Source organism: Melospiza melodia, chromosome 9 (genome assembly GCF_035770615.1).
Source record: "Melospiza melodia melodia isolate bMelMel2 chromosome 9, bMelMel2.pri, whole genome shotgun sequence".
Taxonomy (NCBI): Eukaryota; Metazoa; Chordata; class Aves; order Passeriformes; family Passerellidae; genus Melospiza; species Melospiza melodia.
In genome coordinates, this window is record NC_086202.1 from 10,868,468 (window position 1) to 10,892,103 (window position 23,636).

The 23,636-nt window shown below is 41.1% G+C and overlaps 1 protein-coding gene across 3 annotated transcripts in view; it reads left to right on the plus strand.

Moving 5' to 3' along the window:
* The window catches only part of LOC134421856 (VPS10 domain-containing receptor SorCS1), a 258,672-nt gene extending 236,437 nt beyond the window's left edge, over positions 1-22,235 (plus strand). The window contains exons 21-28 of one of the 3 annotated variants that reach the window (XM_063163233.1): positions 524-647; positions 1,630-1,742; positions 4,082-4,213; positions 13,489-13,588; positions 16,861-16,966; positions 17,131-17,291; positions 18,723-18,841; positions 20,130-22,235. In XM_063163233.1, coding sequence (XP_063019303.1) covers positions 524-647; positions 1,630-1,742; positions 4,082-4,213; positions 13,489-13,588; positions 16,861-16,966; positions 17,131-17,291; positions 18,723-18,841; positions 20,130-20,186 — 912 coding nt within the window. In that variant the 3' untranslated portion in view covers positions 20,187-22,235. The remainder of the gene's footprint in view (positions 1-523; positions 648-1,629; positions 1,743-4,081; positions 4,214-13,488; positions 13,589-16,860; positions 16,967-17,130; positions 17,292-18,722; positions 18,842-20,129) is intronic. The other 2 variants (XM_063163235.1, XM_063163234.1) reach the window with 2 other exon arrangements.
* Positions 22,236-23,636: the final 1,401 nt, after the last annotated feature.

Below are 23,636 nucleotides of genomic sequence, written 5' to 3' on the forward strand. Positions count from 1 at the left end.
CCTCTCAGGCATCAGCAATTAACAAAAACAACGTGTCTCTATCTAAGGATAACATGGAACAGCAAATGTGAAATTTTAATTTGTCTGGTGTCTGGTTTTGTGACAACCCCCTTGAGTCACCTTAAATAAAGCACTTAGAGTAGATTTAGGAAAGGAGGGTGCAACCTGAGCAGTGAGTGTTGCAGGATCTGGGCCCCTCTGGGGAGTGAGCAAAGGTGGGCATTTTAACATGGGATCCAGAATAACCAACATGCCAAGTGGAAAGGAAGCACTGGAATCTTACATATCTCCTATGGAAATTACAGGTACCTTACTCTGAGCTTCAGGAGGGCATCCCTGTATGGGATTTGTGTGCCCTACCTAGGAAAGTAGCTGCCATGTCACAGGGCCCCTCCTGAGTCTGAAATTTCCAGTCTGGAACTAACTCCTCAAACCATCCCAATAGGTTAGAGAGCCAAACTCGTTTTTGCTTTTCCTTTCCAGCCAAATTAACTGATTTTTTCCTTTTATGATGTATTTGCAGCCACTGATCACATTGGAAGGGAGCATCACATTCACATTTTCTGTGGAAGGGATGAACACCATCACTGTTCAGGTCTCAGCAGGAAACACCATTCTTCAGGACACAAAGACTATTGCAGTGTATGGTGAGTTCTTCCCCTTTTATTTCACACAGGATACTCATAGTCAACATTTAGAGAGCCAGGATAACTGGCAGCAACAAGAGGTCTTTATTCCAGAACGCTTTGAGTGAGATTGTAAATTGAATTCCAGTGTTACCAGTCCAGTGTAGTATCTCTAAGGGCCACTGATTGACATTAGTGCAGACTGACATGATTTCAGAACATTGATCTCCTTCCCAGAGCCCTCTGCATGTGCTCCATCACTCTTTGATCATCCTACATGATTGTCAAAATGTTAGTTTATTTTGTAAGCTGGTTTTCCCCCTTCTTGGCCAGCAGAGGCCTCTTAACTCACACAAAAGCTGCTCAGCTTGAAAGATGAATCAGTGCTGTGTGCTGCAGCTCTGCACAGAAATCTGCACTGATTTGACATTGTTCTCATGTGTCAGAAGCAGTTAGGGCACACAAATACCATAGAGTGTAGATGGAGCCTAAAACCCACTGGGAATCCCAGTTTTAGCTGATAGTGATCAATGTGGGCAGCTCTGTTAACAGCAACAGAGATAAGGTACATTTTCCAAGGCTTGTCCTCTCCCCATATTTATCCCTGTTCCCTTCAAATTAAGATCTCTAAGGTTTGGGCACATCTGTGAGAGTCCAGTCACAGCTTCCTACACAGGGTGTGCCTGCTCCAGAAGTCAAATTGAAGGTAACAAACAATTAATTTACATTCCCAACACAGCTCCCTTTGCAGTGCTATTCATCCACTCAAGTGAGGACTGATCACTTTTTCCCTTCCAAGGCACTCAAGTGATGAATCTCCCAGATTCTCCACATCTCTCACTGAGTCTCACAGGTGAACTGCTGGATTTCCTCACAGTCTGTGCACCATTTGCAAATTGATTAAGCAAAACATGAGTTGCACCAGGTTTTACAAGGTTCTGCTCCTTCATTTGGCACTAAGGCATTTCAGACTGTACTCACCACTCTGCCATTGTATCTGCAGAGAAATTTCAGTCCCTGAGGTTATCATTCTCTCCAAACCTTGATGACTACAACCCAGATATCCCAGAGTGGAGAAGGGACATCAGCAGAGTAGTCAAGAGAGCTCTGGTGGAGGTAAGCTCTGTGCATAGCCTGTTTTACAAGGGTAAAACAGGCTATGGTTCCTGATTTGTCCCTTCATTAGGTCTGGATTAGCTGTTATCTTAAGATGTCTCTTTGTTTCCATCACCCAGAAATAGAGAATTGACAGTGTTTGAGGCCAACATCCTAAATTCTAGACAGATGAAATAATCCCATCCTGTGACAATCTGGTGCCCGGAGTCAGCTTTCAGTGTAAAGCAACACTGTTCTAATGGAATTGCAAATATGCTGTAGAAAACTTGTGAAACCAAGAATTAAACAATTTTTGCTACACAGAGGAACACCACAGCAAGTACTTTAAGTCCTTCATATAGCATGAGTCTCACAGGGCAGGATTGGATGCTGGTTTTCTCTGAAGTTCCTTCTTAAACTGTGGAACACAATGTCACAAAAATATTCCAGTCTAGCTGAAGATTTGCATTTGAAATTGAGGATGTAAGAGGAGTTAGAAGAGATAGCTGGGGTTTCTCAGCTCAGTAGAAAAATAGTGCAAGGAATTGTTTGAAATAGTGTTTCTGGTTTTTTTTTAATAAAAAATCTCAGATTTTGAAAGGACAAAAGGCTTGTTGATGCTAGTAGCAAGCTTAAGTGTTATTTGTGGCATGATCTGTGCAAAAACTCTACAAAAACTGTACTAATCAGGTGCACAAAACTGTCAGGATTGTTTCTGAGATTTTTTTCTGAAATTTTGTTAAAAGACATGAGGAAAGGGAAAAAAGGAGCATTTTTCTGGAGCTTTATCTTCTGACGTATTTATGTCTGTATCAAGTATTCAAGGATTCATTTGTCTTCAGGATGAATTTTCAGAATATAAAACATCTCAATAAAGCAAAACCAAACCATAAAAAAAGAAGAATTGTAAAACCACAGTACCAAGGCTACATTCCAAAAGCAGAGCAGTGAAAACACAGTCTTTTTGTTATTTGATTGAAAAAATAAAAATTGATAGCTAATTATCCATCTTTATATAGCTAGATGATTCACCTTAAACAAGCCTTTGTGAGAAGTTCCTGTAAAAATTAAAGATAAACCCAGTAGATTTCTACAGCAATTAAGTAAAAGGTATAAAAATGAGTCAAATAACTAAATAATTCAATAGGAAATTATAGCTGTGCTATAGAATTTTTATGAACTTTTATTAAAGTATTATATTCTTATTACAGAATACTATCCGACCAGGATAAAATTCTGCCTACAAAATTATAGTTCTGTACTAAAATCTGATCTTCACTCTGAGTAGGGATAATTTTATATTATCATAAAATATCCTATTTCTTGTTTTGATCATAATTATTTGCTTGCGTCATTGATTTTCTGATTACTGTCTCCCATTCTGAAAAAAAAAAAAAAAATTGTTCCCAGCCTCTGAAAATGAAGGCAATACTGTGTCTTTCTTGACACCTTAAAGCAACCTGTTAGGCAAGCACAAATAACGTAAGCCCTGGCTTCACAGAATACTTGTAAAGAATGTTAGAAACCTTTCTATATTTATAAGGGTTTTTCCTAAATCCACTTTACAAAACAAAGCAAAATAAAAAAAAGGGAGCAAAGACAGATGCTTTTCCTTGGTGTGTGGTGGAGGGGACTCCACAGGGTTTTCCCCAGACTGTCAGCAGTCACACTCAGGTTATCCACAGGACAGACTCAGAAAATGGTGATTTATGATCAGTTTTGCTGATCCTTCATCCTGCATCCACCATTTCCTCCAATGAGCAACTCCTCCATGTCTTTGCTCCTGGAGAAGAATTCCTGAGATTTAGGTCCAGTTAATGTCTGAGAGGCTTCCAAGTCCTTACTGCAAGGGAATCTCTGTGCTGCCTCTGTGATCTGTCCTTGCATCTGAAGGCACTTTTTTCCACCACTTTAAAAGTGACTGACTAAATTCAGCACTTGAAAACTTCAGGTTAAATCAAAACCTTGAGATTTAAGTGCCTTTGGTGGATAATTCACAACAGAAGGGCAATGGAGGAAGATTCACCAAATTATGTTTCTCCTTTCTTTGGCTAACAAAACTTCCCGAGGGCCAAAGTAGATCCTTTTCTGGATAATAACTCAGCAATCTGATTTTGTAGCATCAGCTGAAACATGAGATTGGAGATGACCCTGGTAGTAATACCTTTAGGGTACTTTTTTCTGAATTTTTTCTAATGTGTCAAAATAAGGGATATTAAAGTCCTAACTTAAAAATTTCAGCCAACAAGATGTACGAGATGCACCATACATGGTGAAAGTACTGTGATGCTTTAATGAAGAGGCTCTCAGCATTCAGTGCCATCCACACTGCTGCTGTCTCCATTATTTCTCTGTATCAGGCTACAGGTATTTCCAGCAAGCACGTTCTGGTTGCAGTGCTCCCTGGCCTGCCCACGTCTGCTGAACTCTTCATTTTACCATATCAAGATGCCACAGGCGAAAAAAAAAGAACAGCAGCAAACCTAGAGCAGGTATCGTGTCCATTACTTGGAGAAGTGTGTGTTTATGCATTTCTGTGTCTGTGTGTATAAATGAGATATATATCTCTGTATCTGTATGGGATTTGTGTATGGTTAAAACTGGCAATTATGGTAGGAATGCAGCTGATTCACTGGGGTACATGTTACACATTACATCCTCTTTAGGGGTTTTTTTTATGTTTCTGTTTTTTTGGGGGGTTGGTTGGTTATTTTGGACGGATTTGGTTATTTTGGACGGGTTTTTTGTTTGTTTGTTTGTTTGTTTGTTTGTTTTTCTCCAGCATTGGAAACAGGTTTTGGAGCTGTCTTTAGGAGTTTAGATGCCCATTTGTGTTCCCTTAGAAGTCCTGTTTACTACATGGAAGCAGGAAGAAAGAAGGAAGGATTTAGAGGAAGGCTCCTGCCAACATGAACTGTGGAACAGAGTTTATGACACTGTCAAGGGTTCAGAAAGCATTGGAGGACAGAGCTGGGTGGTAAACCTGGGCAGTTCATTAGTTTAAGGCGCAGGGATGGGATTGGACAATCTGCCTGCCTTCTTCATAGTGCTGGAAGTGGGGCTGAGCCACTGTGGATTGTTTTCTCTGTGAACAGCTGAAATAGGCTATGATGACTGAAGGATTCTGTCTCTCTGCAGGCCCAAAAGGTCCTGCCAACCAGATTGGCCTAGCAGGATTGTAATTAAAAGATAAAACACTGTACTGAGCAAAAATCCTGAAATGACATAGAATTATAGAGTTGTTAAGGTTGGAAAACATCTCTAATGCCATCGAGTTCAATTGATAACCTAACACTGCCATGTGCACCACTGAACTGTGTTCTCTTGTTCCATAGCTCCTTTGCTGTGTCTCAGCTTATTAGCTCAGATTCCAGGGGCAAATATAACTTGGGCCCTGAGAGAAGCTCCACTGTAGCTCTGCCTTCCATACTCCATGTCCATGGCTCAAGCCATGTTAACTTAGCTGTGAGCCTCACACCTCCAGGTCCCTCCTATTCTGAAGCTTTCCCTTGCTCAGCATTTCTAGCTGTCATCCCTTCTTTTGACAAATTACGTTCTTAAATTTTCACCACCCATGTAATAAACAAAAAATAATGGAGATTTACTGCTCTGCAAAATCTTTCCTTCCTTTTCTCCTTCATTTCCCCTTCTCATCACTTCCTTCATAAATTGGCAAGGAAGCCAGTCCATAAACTTTCAAATTTACATCTGACCCAGCTCCCTTTGGGCACTCAGCAGCTTCTCTTTCTCCCTCTTTTTATGCCTCTCTTCTTCTCTCTTGTAAAAACAGAGTCTTTGTGACTGTGGAGAAAAGAAGCCCTGGCAGTGCTCTCATGGCCCTTTTTATGGACAGGAAGAAATGTCATTTTCAGTGTAACTCCATCAACATCTCTGGCATCCTGCAGGGTCCAAATAGTAACCTTTGGAGGAGAAAGAAACTATTTGCCATTTGCAGCCAGCTCTTTTCTTTGAAAAAACCCAGGATGGTCAGAATGCTTTTCTTTCTGGTCTGTGGGTGCTGCATTCCTCTCCCTAGTAACTCCAGTAGAAAAAGGTGGGGTTTTCTGTGAGAACTGCCCAAGGGCCACAAAGGGAGTCTCTGCCCTCTGCTCTGAAGCATATTCTGATACTGCTCCTGTTTTGTCATCTGTTTTGCCTGTGATCCTTCTCTATGCCTTGCCCAAAGTGTCTCAGAGCTCATTCCACAGCCTCTCCCTGTGCTTGAAGTTGCTGGGATGAGTATTGGGAGCAGATGTTTTTGATGGCTGCAGCTTAAGAAGCTTAACTTGCTTCTGAGGTACTTCTAATGCATTTGCTCTTTTCTGGTAGGAATAGAAGTCTGTTTTGTAGTCATGGGCAAGGAATGAGCTATTCAAAGGCACGTATGTGAGCTTGCCAGTTTGCAGGTGCAGACCCAAAGGAGTCACAGTTCTGAATTATGTTTTCTGATTTAGGAGAGAAACTTCCAAGTGTGCAGGGAATAAAATGGGAATAGTTTGCACAAGTACTGCAATGGAAAAAGGTTCCTTAAGGAAGCACTTCATTACAGAGGTTCCTTTCTTCATCCCCTGAGCTAGACCACTGCTCTGCCATAGGTAACCATGAGGGGTGTATGTGGTTTCATGGACATTCACATTTACCAGTAAATCTCATTCATATTTAATAACCATGGGAGGCTTACATTTTGCTGTTTCCCCTTAAGGTGGATTAAGCTGTTCTGTTTTTATCTAATTCATACTTACTTGACTTTGTAAACATACTTTTAGGTCCCTCTGTCCAGCCACTTGTCTCTAGGTACATAATTCCCATTGATTTCAGAGGCACTTAGATGTCCACTATGCCTTGACAGTCTAGGTCTTGGTTTCCCATTGATCAAAGTCAATAACACTCCTTTGTGCCACTCATGTTTTATGAGTCTGAACACAGTAGGGCAGTAGTAGTGGGACTGCAGTAGTGTCTCACTTGACAAATGTGCATTTCCATGCAGTTTTCCATGAGGGCAGTGCATTTATGACTCATCTGTCTTTGAGACTGTGGTTAGATGGTAAATATAATTTTCTTCCTCACTTGATGCATCACTTTCATACAATTGTCCCATATTATTTTTTTATGTATACATAGAATCAATTATTGTCATATCTGTTTGCATTTAGAAATGTGAACTCTGCATTCCTAATATTTTCCATTGGAGACTAAAGTACCTTTAAAATGTTTGACTGCTGTTGACAGCCAAGAAAAACTGCTACATGTGAGTCTGGGGAAGTTTCTCAATGTTCAACATGGGACAACTCCACCTAATACATAAATACAAAAAAGTGCTTGATCCACTCCACTTTCTGTAGTCAGTGCAAAGTTATTCTTCACAGTTTCCTAAAAAATCAAAAGGCCTTTTCATCCTGCAGAATCCCAAAACACATTTGAAAAATCTTGTATTTATGACAGGAATGTTGTGTCCTTTTTTCTCCCCCCTTCTTTTTCTTTTTTAATTGGGTCATTTGATTGCTCTGCTTCACTTAACAGTAGATGAGGGCAGACTACCACCCTGCCTAAAAATGTAGAAATAATTGGCAGTTGTCAAACACTGTTCTTTGATTTGCATGCTATGACTGCAACAACACTGAAATATCCCAAATCTTGCAAAAACAGCCACCCAGAATTGCCACTTGGGCTGGAATGCAGGTGTCACACCATCTTCATGGATGGGCTTGGTGAATTTGATGATTACAAAATTCGGATCTGCTAAATCTGAAATAAACACAAATTTCTTCAGTGAAGGACAAATCTCTAATAATAACATTTCAAGGAATTGAGTTATTTTTAGCACAAATACAGTTCAAAATGAATTTTCAGTAGGAAAATATTGTAATCAAAATTCAGTGGAGGGCAGTTACGATTACTCTTTATTTCAGTGTATGGTTTTACTCAGTAGAAGGATTCTGAGGAGTTAGCTTTTATTTATGCATTTCACAAATTATCTTCTTTCCATGTTGTTTCCTAGTGGGCGCTTTTTCTCAAACAACAAATGCATTTTATTTTAGTAAAATGAAATGTAAGCAGAAGGTACATGATAATTCTGAAGTGATGTTTTCCTATCAAGAAAAGGTTTCACTGTTATCCTGAATTTCGCTTTACTTCTCCATTTGGGTGCTTTTCACTGACCTATGCAAAATTACTGTAAAAGGATGCAAAACAGGGCTAGGAGCAAATAGTTAATGACATTTGAGGCCATTAATCTTTCCTCTGAGAAGAGCTCTCAGCAATATAGCACGATGGAGACTTTGGCAAATGGTAACATCAGCTGGTTGGTTGCCAGCTGTACTCAACATGTTGCAGCTGTGGCCAGTATCTGTATCCAGCCAAAGAGATGGGAAGTGACATGGGTGACTGATTATCAAATGGACAGTGATGAACTGCAGAGATTAAATACCTCTTGTGAATTTAAAACATTGAGAGTGGCATTCAGGAAGGCTGTAAGGATATACCTCTTGGGATTCTTTCTGTAAAGCAGATTTAGTTTTGCATCTGCTTCTTTGCAGCTGATGGAGCTTCTATCTTATTTTAGAGTTTGGGGTTTTCTTTTGCCCACTCTCCTAAGCTTTAGTGTTTCAGTGTACTTGCTTTCAGTACTTTTCTTTCCTCTAATGTATTTCAGGTGTTCCCATCACCAAAATACTTTTAGTAACAAGATCATGACAGTGAGCACCTTCAAATCTTACAGAAAACTGTGCCAATCAGTCCTGGAAATTAAATTCCAGGAAGAGGTTGATATATGGGTTAAATCATCTAATGTTTACTAGGAGAGATTTTTTTCAACATCTGTGCCTTTAAATGAAGATCACGTCTTCCACTGATACTTAGGGGAGATTGGACCAGTATTAAGAAGTAAAGGCAGATGAGGAGAGGATGGAATAATGTGAACCAAAAGACCTTGTACCAGAGGCTTTTTTTCTTCAGCCAGCTTTTTTGTGTGCTGTAGGAGAGGCTGTGTAAATCTCTTGTCTTAATACCTTTGAGTTAACTCCTGCCACGTGACTACCAGCCCTCTCTCCCTCATCTTTTGCTCAGAGTACAGAGCAGCCCTTGATTCTCAAGGCTGTTTCTGGTTGCCTTTGTTCATCAAAAGTGGATCCTGGCTTTTATGTCCAGGTCTCTGGGTTCATATCTGCTGTTCCATTCTTGTCCCAGAGTAACCACAGGAATATCCTCTGCCTCGTGCTCTCACAGTGTCCCTGGATACTCCCAGCAGCTTGAATTTAGCATCTTCCATTAAAGATCTGCAGAAATTCCTGCTGGAGCCAGGAAGTCAGTGCCTGTGCTCTTTTCAGTGCTAAGGCAAGCAAGCTTTAGAGGCCCCATGTGAAGTGTCCAAGGTTATCCAGGGCAAGTGGCACAGTTTAAAGTAATCCACATTGGCCCTGACTCCCACTTCACTTTCCCAATGTTGGTTCAGGTTCCTTCCTGCTAAATCAATGTGCCTAATTCTTTCCTTAGTTGTTTATTGATTTGCTCAATGAATTGAATAGAAGTGTAGCACTCATTAGTTGAGGATCTTTACACAGTATCTATAAAATTATCAAGATTCTTAGCTAGTGCATACTGGCACAATTGAATCACATTCAATTAGTCTAAAATAATTTACACCAGGGGTTTCAAAAGTCAATAAAGATATGGGAAAATGCCCTTCTCAGTGATAATTCTGCTTCTTGGTTCACATAGTTCTTTTAGAGTCCTAAATCTGACAAAATGCTAAGAGCAGCCAAATTAATTTTTGTTTTGTTCCATTTTTAAATTGGAATCTCTTTTTTTTTTTCATTCACAAATTGTCTGTTATTATTATTCATTATGTGTCTTTGATGAAAAATGATACATGAAGAATAGTTCCTATTACTGAATTATTTTTGCACATCATGCTTAATTCTGCAAATGAAGCAGATAAAGTCAATGAGGCTCAGTTAAGGACCAAAACTAATTTTGAAAGCTAATTATTTTCACAAGAGAGACTCTTGAAGACTATAAATTAAGAGGTTGCTATTCTAAGAAGTTTTGTCTTCAGCTAAGTTAGTTGCATCTCCGGGAGGGAGAGATGAAGAGGGGGAGGCCTGAGGCCAGCCTGTTCCCCTGATGAAGGTCTGGCTGTTCAACTGGAGTTGCATTGCTATTTTTGAAACAGGTCAACGTACTTTGATCTTTCCTTTTCTGCTTTTTAAACCAAAATGCATCCATGGTATCTCTTTGAGTGCAGAAATAAAGGGAAGCACAAACCCCAAAATGTTCACCATTGAAACCTTTTTATTACCTTAACAACTGAGATCAGTCTTTGTGTGGAAATTTAATTCAGAGACACTGTATTAATACTGCAAACAAGTCAGAACCATTCCTAGATTAAAGTCTGATACTGAGCTAGAAATAGGCTTGAAGGCAGAGGAGTCTGCTCTGTAATCTCAAAGCAAATGTCCTGACTGACCTCTCAGTGCACCCTTGGGACCATGTGAGGACCACAAACATTGCCAGGTCCAGCTTTGAAGGGCAGTGTCCAATCCCAATGTAAAATTTGGCCCTTGAGGTTTATGCATGCTGCTCACTGACCTCAAATACTGCCTTTTTTTTAGGCCATTATGCATGGTTTCTATTTCAGATCATTTTTAGGAGTACAGAAATGCATTTTCACTCTGTATGTCTGTTTTGAAGAGAATCTTGTTTTCTACATAAAGAAAAATGAAAATATTGTACCAAACAAGCAAACATTTTAAAAACACATCTGAAAGCATCTGTTCTTCCCTCAGACGTGTGTGTCAGGAGTCTCCAGAGCTGCCTGAGGAAGACTGATGTCTGATTCTCACTAGAATTCCTGGAACTTATGAAGATCTTCGGCTGTTACTCACTTTTTTCACTTGTTCAGATTCCATAAAGACCAAGGCAAAGAAAAAAAAAAAAAAAGCTGTACACAAAAAGCCACTGGGGGAACATGTAATTAATCATGCCAAGGAAATATGCTTTATACTCTGCACAGAATGAACAGCGTTGCTGCCAGTTTTGACACTTTGTGTGTAGTCCTGGAACAGTTACTGCTGTTTCAAGCCTCTGCTGAGACACTGATGGTCTCAGGCAAAAATTATTTTAGTCTGAGATGAATTTGTACAGGATGTTATACAATGAATTCCTCATTCATAATCAAGTAAGAAAGCAATACAGTAATAATAAACTTCAGCTGTGACTCTTTCTTTCTGTCTTTCTTCCTTTTCCTTACTGCTTTACCCTTCCTGTTTTTCCTTTCCCTTGGCCCTCCACAGAGGAATACCTGTTGATTTTTCTCTCACACATCAGCCACAGCCCCTCTCAGCTGCAGTTTTGCCTCTTCACTCAGTGCCCCAGGAGCCTTCAGGGAGGCCAGGGGAGATCTCACTGCCCCTAAAGTCACCAGTGCCCAACCAAATCTCTTGTACTTTCTCATGCTGACTGTCTCCAGATTCTCCCATTCTTCCATTTTTTGCCCAAATCCTTGAGGAAGCCATTCTCCAGTGCCACACACATTTGCTAGCTGCAGACTCAGTTACATTTCACAGTAAGCCTCTGCTGTATATAAGGCATCGTGTATGATTTTTATCTCTGCTCTCTCCCTGCCATTTTGTGCAGGTATCACAATGTGTTGAAGAGGAATGGCACACAATGTGGTTGTCTCCTTTCTTTAGTTTACTGACTTGTATTTGCCTTTTTTTTTTCCTCCCAGAGGCTCAGCTGCCCCAGCAGCATCAGGATCTCACAGCAGAAAGGAAAATTCCTGCAGGGTTATGGAGGAGAGCTGTTAGGTTTTATGTAGGACTGGATACAGCCAGGATGATACTTTGCCCATTAGTTCCATGAGCCATTAAGGTACCTGGCTTACACCATATCAATCTGCATCTGTTGCTCTAGTTTTAGAGATGAAAAACTTTTTATAGTTGCCAATCTTGGTTATTAATATGCTCAAATCCTTAAAGAGGGCTATAATTTGCTTCCCAGGCATTCTTCATGTACTGCACATCTTTGTGTCACCATCCCTGCTGCTCTGAGCTCAACAGATGGCTCTTTGAATGCAGGTGGTATTTTTTTCTTGCTATTGGAAGAAATATATTTATTGCTCATTTTGGCACCCATGAAATAAATTGTAACTTTAAAGAGATATATTTAAAAATATAAATAAATGCCTGTAAGAGTTATTGCCAAATTGATATTGGACCAAAGGCACATATTCAAGTGATCAGCAGCCAGAAATGAAGTGTACGAGCCAAGAGTATTGAAAGAACCATTAAGAATGTTAAAAAAATAAAAGAAGCATATAAATCTCATACTGTGATGAATGATAGCCAAGGAACATCTAATCATATCTGGGTAGAATTTACTGAAATAGCTCAACCAGGCAAAAATGAAGAACATGAAAAAGATGGTGTAAAAATTATTGGAATGTTCTTTTTCTGACAATTTTTCATTAATCTTCAAGAAGGAATAAGAATTTATTTAAAACAAATTGAATTAAGTGGTGAGCACTAGAATATGATTCCACTTGATCCTGGTATGGTTATAAAAACACATTCTCATCAACTGCTTATTATGGGTTATGGGGGATGTTGTGTTTCCAGTTTTCCAACCACCTCTCCCTAATAAGCCAACCTGGAGAACTGTGACTGTTCAATTCGAAAATTGATCTCTGCTGTAAGAAAATGTGAAATACATGAAACGTCAGGCAAATGAACATACAAAAGACACACAACAAACTGTCAACACCATGTCTGTAGGCTTCCATTCCCTGATTAATCTATCTGGATTTTATGTTTTTAATGGCAACATGCCTGAGACTTCTTGCATGTAATGAAGTGTGGTGTGGAAAAAGTGGATCTGTGCATATTGGGACAAACTGACTTAAAAAAGGCATGTTTGCCAACAGATTGGACCACAGTTTGGCTCCTTTACTGTACAAATACAGATTTCATGGGGTCTTATCTCAGCAAATGCTCATCTTTTCTGTTGTGTCCTTAAAGGAGGAATAATCTGCTTCATTTCTGCTAGGGCTCTGTTGATGTCACCAGTTATGGAAAGATAATCTGGTGATCTGAAAGCTCTGTGGAATATCTCCCCCATGAAAGAGAGTGGGTTATGAATGCAACCCAGAAGAAGAAATGGAACATGCATTTTGTTTAAGCCACATTCTGTAGTCAGTAAACAGTTCCAGATTCAAGCTGGTTCTGGTACATATTTAAGGATTAGGGAGCAGCTGTCTTAAATCTCAGAGCTGAATGAAATGAAATTTGCTTTTAGAACTGGAAAATTAACTGCAAGCTGTGGCAAGGATCTAAACCATTAATTTTTATTCAGGTGTATCCCATGTTATGAACATCCTCTAAGAGCATGGAACTGGCCATTCAAAAAGCAAGAAGTTATTTATTAGGAGCAAGTATTCATTAACAACCGAAAAGTTCATTTTCCCTTGAAACAGTGAATGAGTTCACTGATGTGATGCTGGTCTTGTGGCCACTTTCACATGAGGGTGGAATGTTCCTTTGGGGCCCATTCCCTTTTGCAGCTGGGCTGTTCTCACAGAGGTGTGACTGGACACCTTGCTGCTCCGTCAGTGCTGACCATACACAAACCACTCTGTCCAAAATCCTTCATTGTGAGGTGATAGCAATCTGTGCTCAGAAAGCCTGCAAAATCTGTGCTTTGCCAGCAGAAACAAATTAGCAAATGCCTTTGTTTGTTTGTTTATTTGTTTGTTGTCTTTTTTCCTTCCCAGATTTCAGAAACACTGATCCAGAAACTGAACCAAAACCTGGTCCATTTTGAGCTGAAGCCAGGAGTTCGAATCCTTGTCCATGCTGCCCATTTAACAGCAGGTGAGTATCCTCTCTCTGTGTGTGCCTTCTGTGTTGCTCTGTAGCACAGCCAGCAATACATCAATGCTAGTAGTGTGCCATCAGCTGTATTTTAAACATTTCTTATCTTTATATCACTATAACAACACAGTATATGAGTAGACATTAAAATGTCTTCTCTACCTCACCTTTCTATATCATGCTAAAAAGATATAGTGGCTTTTGCATTTACAGCTAATCCTTTTGTTTTCCTAGGTGCAAGAATTTACTGATTTTTTGGAAACGTGGTATAAGTAGCAGCAGAAGTGTGTATTTCTTGGTTATCTCTGAAATATTCAATAGCTAAGCAGCACCATGGCATTTTCAGCCTGGGTCCCACAGTGCAAAAGTTACCTGCTAGCCTTGGATATGTTCAGATATTCTAGGGTCAGCAAAACAAACATTCAAAGCAACTTAATACTACTCAAAAGTTGTTCAGCAGTATGAAAGACTAGAATCAATATAGATATGCACAAAAATAAGATCAGGCAGTTTGAGACTTAACTGATCCTATTTCAAAATAAGTAATCTCCAAAGTCCTGATATTTAATTACATATGCCACTGTCTATTCTGCATGCTAAAACCCCATTTCACAGCACAGGTCCTACTTAACAAGAGATGAACAAACCAATCCCCACTCTTAGGAGTTCATTTTCCCCAGGCACTGCTGATAGTTCTGATCAGTTCGGATCAGCTTCTTTTGATAACTTGCAAACTTAAACCCTCAGTTTATTTGTACCAGCAAACTCCTCTCCAAAAATTTTTTGTGGTATAAATGGATTTTCCCAACCAGGTGTCAGTCCACATGCTGCCTTGTAAGCAGTAAGAAAAGAGAGACTATTAAGAAAGAGTGTAATGTGACTGCATTTAAATTCCCCCAAAAGAAAGGCCTGGGGTTTCCAATATTTCATTTTTCCTAAGCAGAGCTTTCTAATATCTGTCCTGAGAATATTGGTATATGCTTCTGCTTTCCATTAGCTGTGGAGCAGATGGCCAGATGCTTATTGTTAGACAAGTTAGAACCAAAAGCATATAATGTCAGCTTCAAAAGTGGAGTTGCATTCAATTGTTCATTATTTTTACAAAAATGCATGTTTTTATTTGTATTTACGCACAGACACTAGGAAGGAGTACTTTTAGTCCATAACAGATGCAAACACTATTTTTTTCTGTAAGGCAAGCTTTGTTGCACTCTCTCAAAGCCACTGGTGAGTGATTGCTGTAACTGGACTCACAGTGTCCTATATGAACCCTGTAGGATTTTGTCTCTTGCAGAAACAGGATTCAGGAAGAATGTAAAATGAGCTTGGATGGCCAAACTATGTATTAAAAACCCAGAGAACATCCACTATGAGGTCTTTGAGGGATTATGTCTCCTTAACAAGCTGCAGAGGTCATGTTCTCCATCTAAGCAAAAGGCCCAGTTTCATGACACCAAAACTTGTGAATAGTTCAAAATTTGACACAGAGCCATGAGAGACTACTTCTCTGCTGAAACCTATTGTTTTGGTTGTTAGAAAATAAGAAGAACTGGCCTTTTTAAATCCAAGCTTTTATAAAAAATTAAATAAAATGAATCAGGGAAACCTGGAACACAGCACAATGCCAGAAGCAGCCCTTGGAAAACACAGTCCCAGGGGATGCACATTCCCAAAGGTGCTGCTCTAGGCTATGTTATCCCTTCTTTCCCAGCCTTTTCACTGATTTTGTGTTGGACTCTGGTAGCTATGGGCTGTAGTTGGCTGAACCACAAAGCTCAATGTGTTTTTGGAAGGGTACACACAGATATCTGTGTACACCTACATTTATGATGCATGCCTAGGTGCACATTTATGTTCCCCTCTGTGTGTGCCTGCCCATGCACAGCAGCATTTTGTGCAGCAGGGGACCTGCAGGGAGCAAAAGTGCAGGTATCTAAAATAACTTGGAGTGGACATTCAAGCAGAGCCTGTAGAAATGAGTCTCTGTCTGTGTGTGTGTTGTGTGTGAGTGAGTGCATTCCCTGGAGCACAGAAGAATGACAAGCGTTGGCCTCAGCACATTCCAGACTTCTTTCTTCTTTGTTCAGACCACACTGGAGGAAGGATTAATTTATGGCAATTATAGACAACAGATTGTGATTCATTAATCATGTTCATTCCTTCTTCTCATGAGATAAGAAAACAAACCAATGTCCCCAGCCCAACAGACAACAACTTCAACTCTAAGGCAGAGGAAAACATGCCAATATTCCTCACAAAGCAGTTAAATAGCTGTTTATTACTAGGCTCTCAGTGCAGCATTAGAGAGGAACATTGAGTGATGCTGAATCTGAATAGGCTGGAGAGCCACTTTGTCATCCCACAGAGCTGCAGAGACCCACAAAACACAGATGGAGAGGGGACAGAGTGGAGATGTGTGAGGAATTCATAATAATGGATCCTTTCGTTCTGGATTCTGCTAGATGTGGGAAGAGGAAGATTTTTCACTTCTCTTTGTAAATTTTGGATTTATCAGTCTGGGTGTGAAGCTGAAAATACATGTGCATGTGATGTGTGTGCCTTTGCTTGTGTGAGGCTGTTTCCTTGTGTGTTCTGGCTCAGGTTTAGGAGGGGTCTGTTCAGTGCATGTGAAGAGGTGCAAGAGGGGGAGGATGTGTTTGGCAGCAGTTCAAGTTGAGTTTGCCTGCCTTGCAGAGGAGGGCACTACCTGGGCCATATTCTGTGTGTGGATGTGTTTGCTCCTTGTTGGGGCACAGCTGGAGCCCTGTGTCTGTCTGCAGGAGCAACTGACTCCTCTGCTCCTCCATGTGAAACTGCTTGGAGGCTCACTGCCTTCCTGTGTACGTGTGTGAGAGTGATGGAAGCTCTGTTTAATACCATTCACTTTGTATTTCTGGGAAATCCATGTTTCTGGATGGGTTGGGTGGCCTTGTTTTGGGAGGGGTTGTGGCAAGATGGTAAGCAAAATTCTGAGGAGAAATACAGAGAGGCTCTTTAATTAAGATTGGTTTTGATGTGTTCTGGGTTTTTTTCTTGAATCTGAAAGAAAGTCCTCCAAAGGGAAAGCTGTGGAACTTCACATCAAGGGGTATGTTGAGCACCACAGGTGATCTGAACTTGGGTTTCCTCCCAGGTGGATTAAAAAGGGAGAGAAGCCCAGGAGATGTGCAGACCTGCTAAAAGTGCAGTAAGAGGGGAGAATGAACTGTATTTCTGAAGGGAGCAGCTTTCACTTCAGGCTGGGGTGGCTCTAACCTTCTCCTCTCTTGCAGCTCCCCTGGTGGACCTCACTCCCAGTCACAGTGGCTCAGCCATGCTGATGCTCCTCTCTGTTGTTTTTGTGGGACTAGCTGTGTTCATCATCTACAAGTTCAAAAGGTATGACCTCCCCTGAGCCACTCCCTTGCTGCCTTTCACTGACGTGTTTGGGGTTTGTTTGCTGGGTTTTCTTTTTCTGAGAGAGTTGTTTTTTGGTTTGTACAAGCTGATACTACATCATCTGCCAGAGTACCACACAATGATGGTTTCTGTTAATGTTTTAGGAAGATTCCTGGCCTTAATATATATGCACAGATGCAGAATGAAAAAGATCAAGAGATGGTCAGTCCAGTCAGTCAGAGGGAAAGCATACCTAATGTCCCTCAAAGGGAGCTGATGAGCCCTGAGCAACTAGTAGATGAGAAGTTGGAAGTCCACCCCATAGGTAAATAACTTGCAGCATCCTGCAGCTGGTCAGACTCCGACTTATAATTGGCTAACCTTTTTCTCAGCCTCCCCTCTTCCCATATTCCTGCACAATCCTCCTCCCGTTCTCTTCTGCTGCAACATTAGTTTTGCTACAGGAAACCTTCTAACTCTTCCCTCTCCCTCACTGCCATGTGATGAAAGGGCGGGGAACAACTTTAGGCTTTTTCTCTCTCCTAGTTGCTCTACGTAGATCCCCTCCCCTTCTCAAAAAAATCCTGCTGGCAATGTAATTTATTTTGCTGGGGCTGATATAGTTGTGGGGCTAAGCCCCATAGCCAGAAGAACTGATGAAGCTCACCTGGAGCATGGAGGTGAGCAGGTGATTCGGTAAGTAATATCTAAAAGCTAAATATCTGCTGATGTTTTGACTGCTGGGATCTTTGTACTGTGCCAGACCTTGTTGCCAGCAGCAATGTTAGTCTGGCTGATTCCCAAATAAACTGAGTAAAACCTGGGATCTCAGTATTGGACAGCTGGGTTTATCCTCAGGCTGACTTCTCCCACAGGCCTGTGTGTTTGATTATTTCCAAAAGCGGGGTTTTTTTAGGACCTAAAGTGAATAGATTTGGGCAGTAAATTCTGGGATCAGTCTGTTTTCTGTTACCCTGGCTACAGTAGAAGTACTGGAACAGAGCAGGGAGGTTTCAGTCTGGAGAGATGTTCTGCTAAAGCCAGGACTGCTTAGGCAATGCTCAGCTTCGTTCATAAGGTGACAATTCTGCAGGTCCAGACTGGAGGTACCCCTGCAAATAAGGACATGCATCTATTTTAGAGGAATTAAAAAGAAAAGGCTGCCCAGGGATGTTGTGGACTGTCCTTCTCTGGAGATATTCAGAACTCTCCTGTATGTGATCCTGTGCAACCTGCGCTAGGTGAAATTGTTTTAGCAGGGGGTTGGACTAGATGTTCTCCAGAGGTCCCTTCCAACCCCAACTGTTTTGTGATTCTGCAACTTAGGCAGGAGTGAAGCACACTTGCAGCTGAGATTCTTTATTTGCACAGTTTCATCAGCCTAAACAAACCTTAGATCTCACCTGAGGATGTTCCTAAAATTTACTGGAGTGTTTGCTAAAGCAGGCTTGCAGTCATGGCTGCTGCAAAGAGGGAACAAGGAAAAGGACAATTAAAGGGAGAGTGTGATGTGCTAAAATTGCAGCCTGTGAAATAACCTGGGAGGAAAAAGGAGAAAGGTTCTGATGAAACTGATGTCTAAGCTGGAAGCTCCACTGCAGTCAATGCTGATCTCTCCTAACCTGTTCATTAGGGAGATTGTTTTAGCTATTAAAAGCTTTTAAGCTATTCATCAGCAGAACCTGGACAGCCCTGCTTAGCAGAACACAGGATGGCGTGAGGAGACAAACCTTCCCATGTGGTATTCCCCATACAGAGCAACCTCAGGCCACAGTCCAGAGCCCAAGGAAAGGAAATGCAACCAAGGTAGTCTGGACAGAGGACTTCCAAAAAGCCTGTGGATCACCAAGAGATTTCAAGCCAAGACCCAGAGCGGTGGGTCCTAAACTTTAACAATTTTTTTTATGTTTGGTTTTCTTGTTCTCGTTGTTTTTTCACCACTAGAAACCTCCAAGGCAAAATTGCTGTAAGATGCTAAGAGAGAAACACCCAGTTTCAAGTCAGGAAATTGGGTGAGCTTTGGGCTTTGGGCTTACCCTTTCTAAAAGAACACAGTGGTGGTGGTTCATGTTTTCACAGGTGCAAACTGCAGTTTCAGACTGCAATGGCAAGGGTCTGTCGCTGCTAACTCTGTGCAAGGTACCTTCAAAACTGCTCTTACTGGTGATGGAAACTTAAACCCTAGAAGGCTCCAGGATAAGAGAAATGAAAAGTAAATTTTAGGGGGAAGTTTTCATTTGGTGCATCTATGGCATTTCTGTCTTTCTATAACAGACAGAATTTTATATATTTTTCAGCTGTGCTACTGAACACTGCATTACACCAGAAATTGGCCCTTTACAACTCCTTGGTTTGCACCTGTGACTGCACGATCAGTTAAATGTGTGAGATACACAGACTCAATTATGTATCAAAAGGAATCAGTCCAACAAACTTCCAAAGAGTGTTTTTCCATCCTGTCAGTGAGATGAATGAGAAAACTGAATCAGAGCTCATTGACAAAATGAGGAGGTCTGGACCTGGATGTGAACAGAATAGAAAGTGCAAAGGTACTCTCCTATACAACCACCTCATCTGTTTCTGGAAATCAGCAATTTCTTTTCTAATGAGTTTTCTTTCTTTTGGGAAAACAAAGCAAGACTGTAATTGGGTGTTTCTCTTTTGTATGCTTGTTCAGAAACCATTTTTTTTTTTCATCACCTTTGACTAACATTCAGGGATTCTGCCTTGGAGGAATCAGAATTAATGTCCCTGCATCATTTAATTTTCTCTCCAAACTCTGGCAACAAAACCTCACTTTCCTATTTTCTGGATGAGTGTGGTTTAGGCACTTCTTTTGCAAATGCAAAGGTTAAGCTTATTTATGAAATCTCCAACACCTTTTCATTGCAAATGAGTTACACATTTCCTCTGAGGACCTCCACCCCTCCTTCCCTCCACCCCTCTGCTCCTGCTTTTCCCTCTACCGTGGGTGAATCATCTTCATTAGCAAAAGAACAGGACATCATCTTCAGTGTTTGAATGACAAGAAAATATTTCTGGAAAGAATGTGTCAGTCTGGAATAGCTGAATCCCAAAGGCAATCAAGGTGATACCTGCAAGCCCCTTCCTTGACTAAATATGCATGTTATTTACTGACTTTTATTTTCTTTTTTTGCCACAGGAAGTATTTCCACAACTGCTGAGTCCCAGAGCACAAAAGAAATCCCTACCTATGTAAATGGTTGAATTGAGGACACCAACATCTGTATCTAAAAAAATGAGATCTCACTGCATTTGGACTTTTTAATTCTTCAGATGACAAAGGGTTTTTAGCTTTAAGCCTGTGCATGTGGACATTATACTGAGACCATAGTGGAACTGCATTGTACAGGTGTTCAATTTTAGTGGGGGGTGGGGGGAGAGGAATTGGTACCACTATTCACCCCTGCGGCCCTTCCCCTCACCCTTTCACTCTCTTTTTTCTGATCTGTCTCTAATTTGTAGAAAATTCATAACGATATAGGCCAAGAATATGCATGGGGGGGGTCTCTTCTTTAGGGAGAGGGGTGGGCTGGGATGTGTGGGGAGAAGTGCTGGGGCAATGGGAGGTGGGAGGGAGTGTTTAGGGTTCTTGGCTTTAGGTTTAACTGCTCCTTTAGCACTTTGGGCTGCGGGAGGGGTAACCGCTCCAGCAGTCTTCCGTAGGACACACAGACACACAAAAATCACACTGAAGTTTTAAGGCACTGAAAATATTCTTGGTCAGTCTGGTTCATCTCTCTGTTTGGACTCTGCCCTTCGTTCCTGTAGCTGCAGCTGCTGCCCGTGCCCCGCTCTGCGAGGAGGCTGCGTGTGAGTGTGGGTGATGCCAGTGCGAGGCCAGGCTCCTTCCTGAAGAGCTTCCTTAGCCTGCTCACACCAAGGCAGTGCCATGGGAGGGCAATGTTCCCTCCTAACCCTGAACAGAACAGAACAAGCATGCATTACAGGCAGGAGGTTATTGCCAGCAAGAACTCACTGTACTTTGTGCCAGCCTTACACCTTCAGTTTTGGCTGAGAGAAAGCAACACCCTCAGCTCTGTGTAGTGCTGATGGCTGAATTTGTCTGGGGAAGCCCCAGGAGATCTTTGCCTTTTCAGAGTCACCCAAAGGCCTGGCAGTTTTTTGAAATGCACCTTGTCCATAGATTGGGGGGCAGGGAAAGGTCTGTGCACAGTTTTCCAGTGGCTTTCTTTGGCACCCCCGTTGGTTGCAGAGCTGCAAGCTCCTGCCACTGTGGGCAGAGAAGGGAGAATTTGGCTTGGGACTGTTGCCATGCATTTTGAGCCTCAGTACCACAGGACCACTCTTACACAAGATTTGATTTCTTATTAGCAACTTTTAAGCTTGTATCTTACCCTGCATGTGGAAATGAGGCTGTAGGACATGTTCACACAGACTGTGCAAGGGAACAGCAGGAAAGTAGGATTAGCACATCTCAAACAAGTCCTCCAAAGACACTGGATAGCTGTGTGAAGCCTAGCCCATGGTCAGTATACCTGTTGATTTCCAACCCAACTCAGATAATTAAACCTTGCACCAGGATTTTGGTTTGGAGTGTAAAGACAGAAATACTGTAACCAGTGTACACTTGCCCAACTGTGTTAGGTGGAGAAAAGTAGAGGCCATAATCAGTGAGGCACCTGTAGGAGACACCCTGATTGCTGACATAGATGGGTTTTGTTCAGTAGACATTGGCCATGGCAACCTGAGTCAAGACCAGGAGAAATCAGCATGGTAAGTGTGGCCCAGAGTCCCAGGGCAGGGATTTGGTGGTGGTGGCTTTGAATTTCTCAGTCACAAACTGGGCATAAACCTAAATCAACCCACTTGCTGGCAAAACAAAAATGATACCAAGGACACTAGGCCTGTAGTAGTTAAAAGATAATCACAGTACAGAGTCCTCTGCTTCCTTCTGCAGTTTCTCTGAGGCCTGGTAGAAACACAGCAGTTTGTATGGCTTTGCTATTATGTTTGCAACTACAGCTTTAAGAAAGATGGGAAAGTTTTGGCTGAAACTGTATAATAGTCCCCACTGAAGTCCAACATTAGCCAACTTATTTTTATAGTAAGCCAATCAAAAAGTTTTCTTATAGTGTTGGAACTATTTCTAATTTTAAAATTACTTTTTTTGATGTACTTTTTCATCTTCTTTTTCCCTTTCGTTAAATACAATGTAGCGTAATGTATAATTGCTATTGTTTATTGCTTTTACAGTCATATTTATTAAACAGATTATGTCTCTAAATCAAGGCCCATGGTTTTTTTGCTCATTTTAGCCTCTATCCCTGATGGGTATCAATAACAATATTAAAACAGGAGGTAGTTGATAACCTAAAGAAGATATAGATATTCCCAAATGGGGGAGAATAAAGTTCCTAGAAGGAAGATGCCAATATAAAGGTGACTTTCTCAGTCCCCAAGTTTTCTGCTTTCCAAACAAGCAATGGCTCTGAGCAGTTCCCTGGAACCCCAGCTTCATTCCCTGTCCATGCTTATCCTTCCCCATACAGTCTCTGTTAAATGTTCCTTTAAAATATATTTTTTGGCTCTGCTTCTGCCAGCACTTATGAAGGAAAGTCTGAATTATTAGCATTACTGATTAATTTACATGTGAATAAAATGAAGCCTAGGAAGATTCTGTCAGCTTGCCATATGGTACTGGATGCTTGTTGCTGAGAAAAAAAAAGGAAGAAAACAGAACTCAGGATGCAGCCACCTCTTATAACAGGTTCAGTGCTCTTTTTTGTACCTCAGGATTTGAATTTATATGTGCACGTAAGTGGGGTTTGGGTATCCTCAACAACCAAGGCTGTGGTATGACACAATACCAGTCCAGGAGTCCTGGGATTTCTCATTGCACGAGGGAGCAGTTTTCAGTCCTGGGCACACCCCAGTGTAATTAACAATTATTAGCCTAGAATGTTCAAGTGGACACTGCAGCCTCCTCCACTCAGGCTGCAATGGCCACAGTGCAGGTGACTCACTGAGGTGTGTGAAGCCATAATCTGCTTTAATAGTTTAAGTACCCACCTCAATTTGCAGGCATCTGTTCTGGCCATAAACAGTAAGTCTGGTTTGGCAAGCATCTCTCTACAGCATTTTCAGAACATTCTCTTCAGCTTGTTGTGTGTCCTGAGGCAGAGACTGATTGTTATTTGTAGTTGTTTTCTGGTTTGTGTAACAACACAGTAATTCACTGCTAATGGATGAACACTGTGAGAGTAAACAAAGAATACAAAATACTTACAAAATCCAATATGAATTTTCTCTGAGGATGTTGTCTTCCCTTGAGCGAACAAAAAAAGTTCATCATTCTTTGTCAGAAGGAGTAGAGAGTTAAAATATGATTAAAAAGTCAAATAAAGTATTTTCCTAATTTGATGTTGATTCTCTACTGTCATCTTAGCATACAGATGAGACAGACATAGTGGCTTCAGAGAAATTTATACTTCTCCACCTAGAAGGACATTTGAGCAAAGATGCTGGATTGCTTTTCCTGAAAATCAGTAGTTATTGGTGTTCAAATACTTTTGGGGATTTGGGTCTCAAACAATTGCTTGCTCTTAATATGTGACTATTTGATTGCTTAAACTCTTTCTGAAGAGCAGGACTCTTGAAGTACTTGCTAAAGTGCTAATGCAAATGA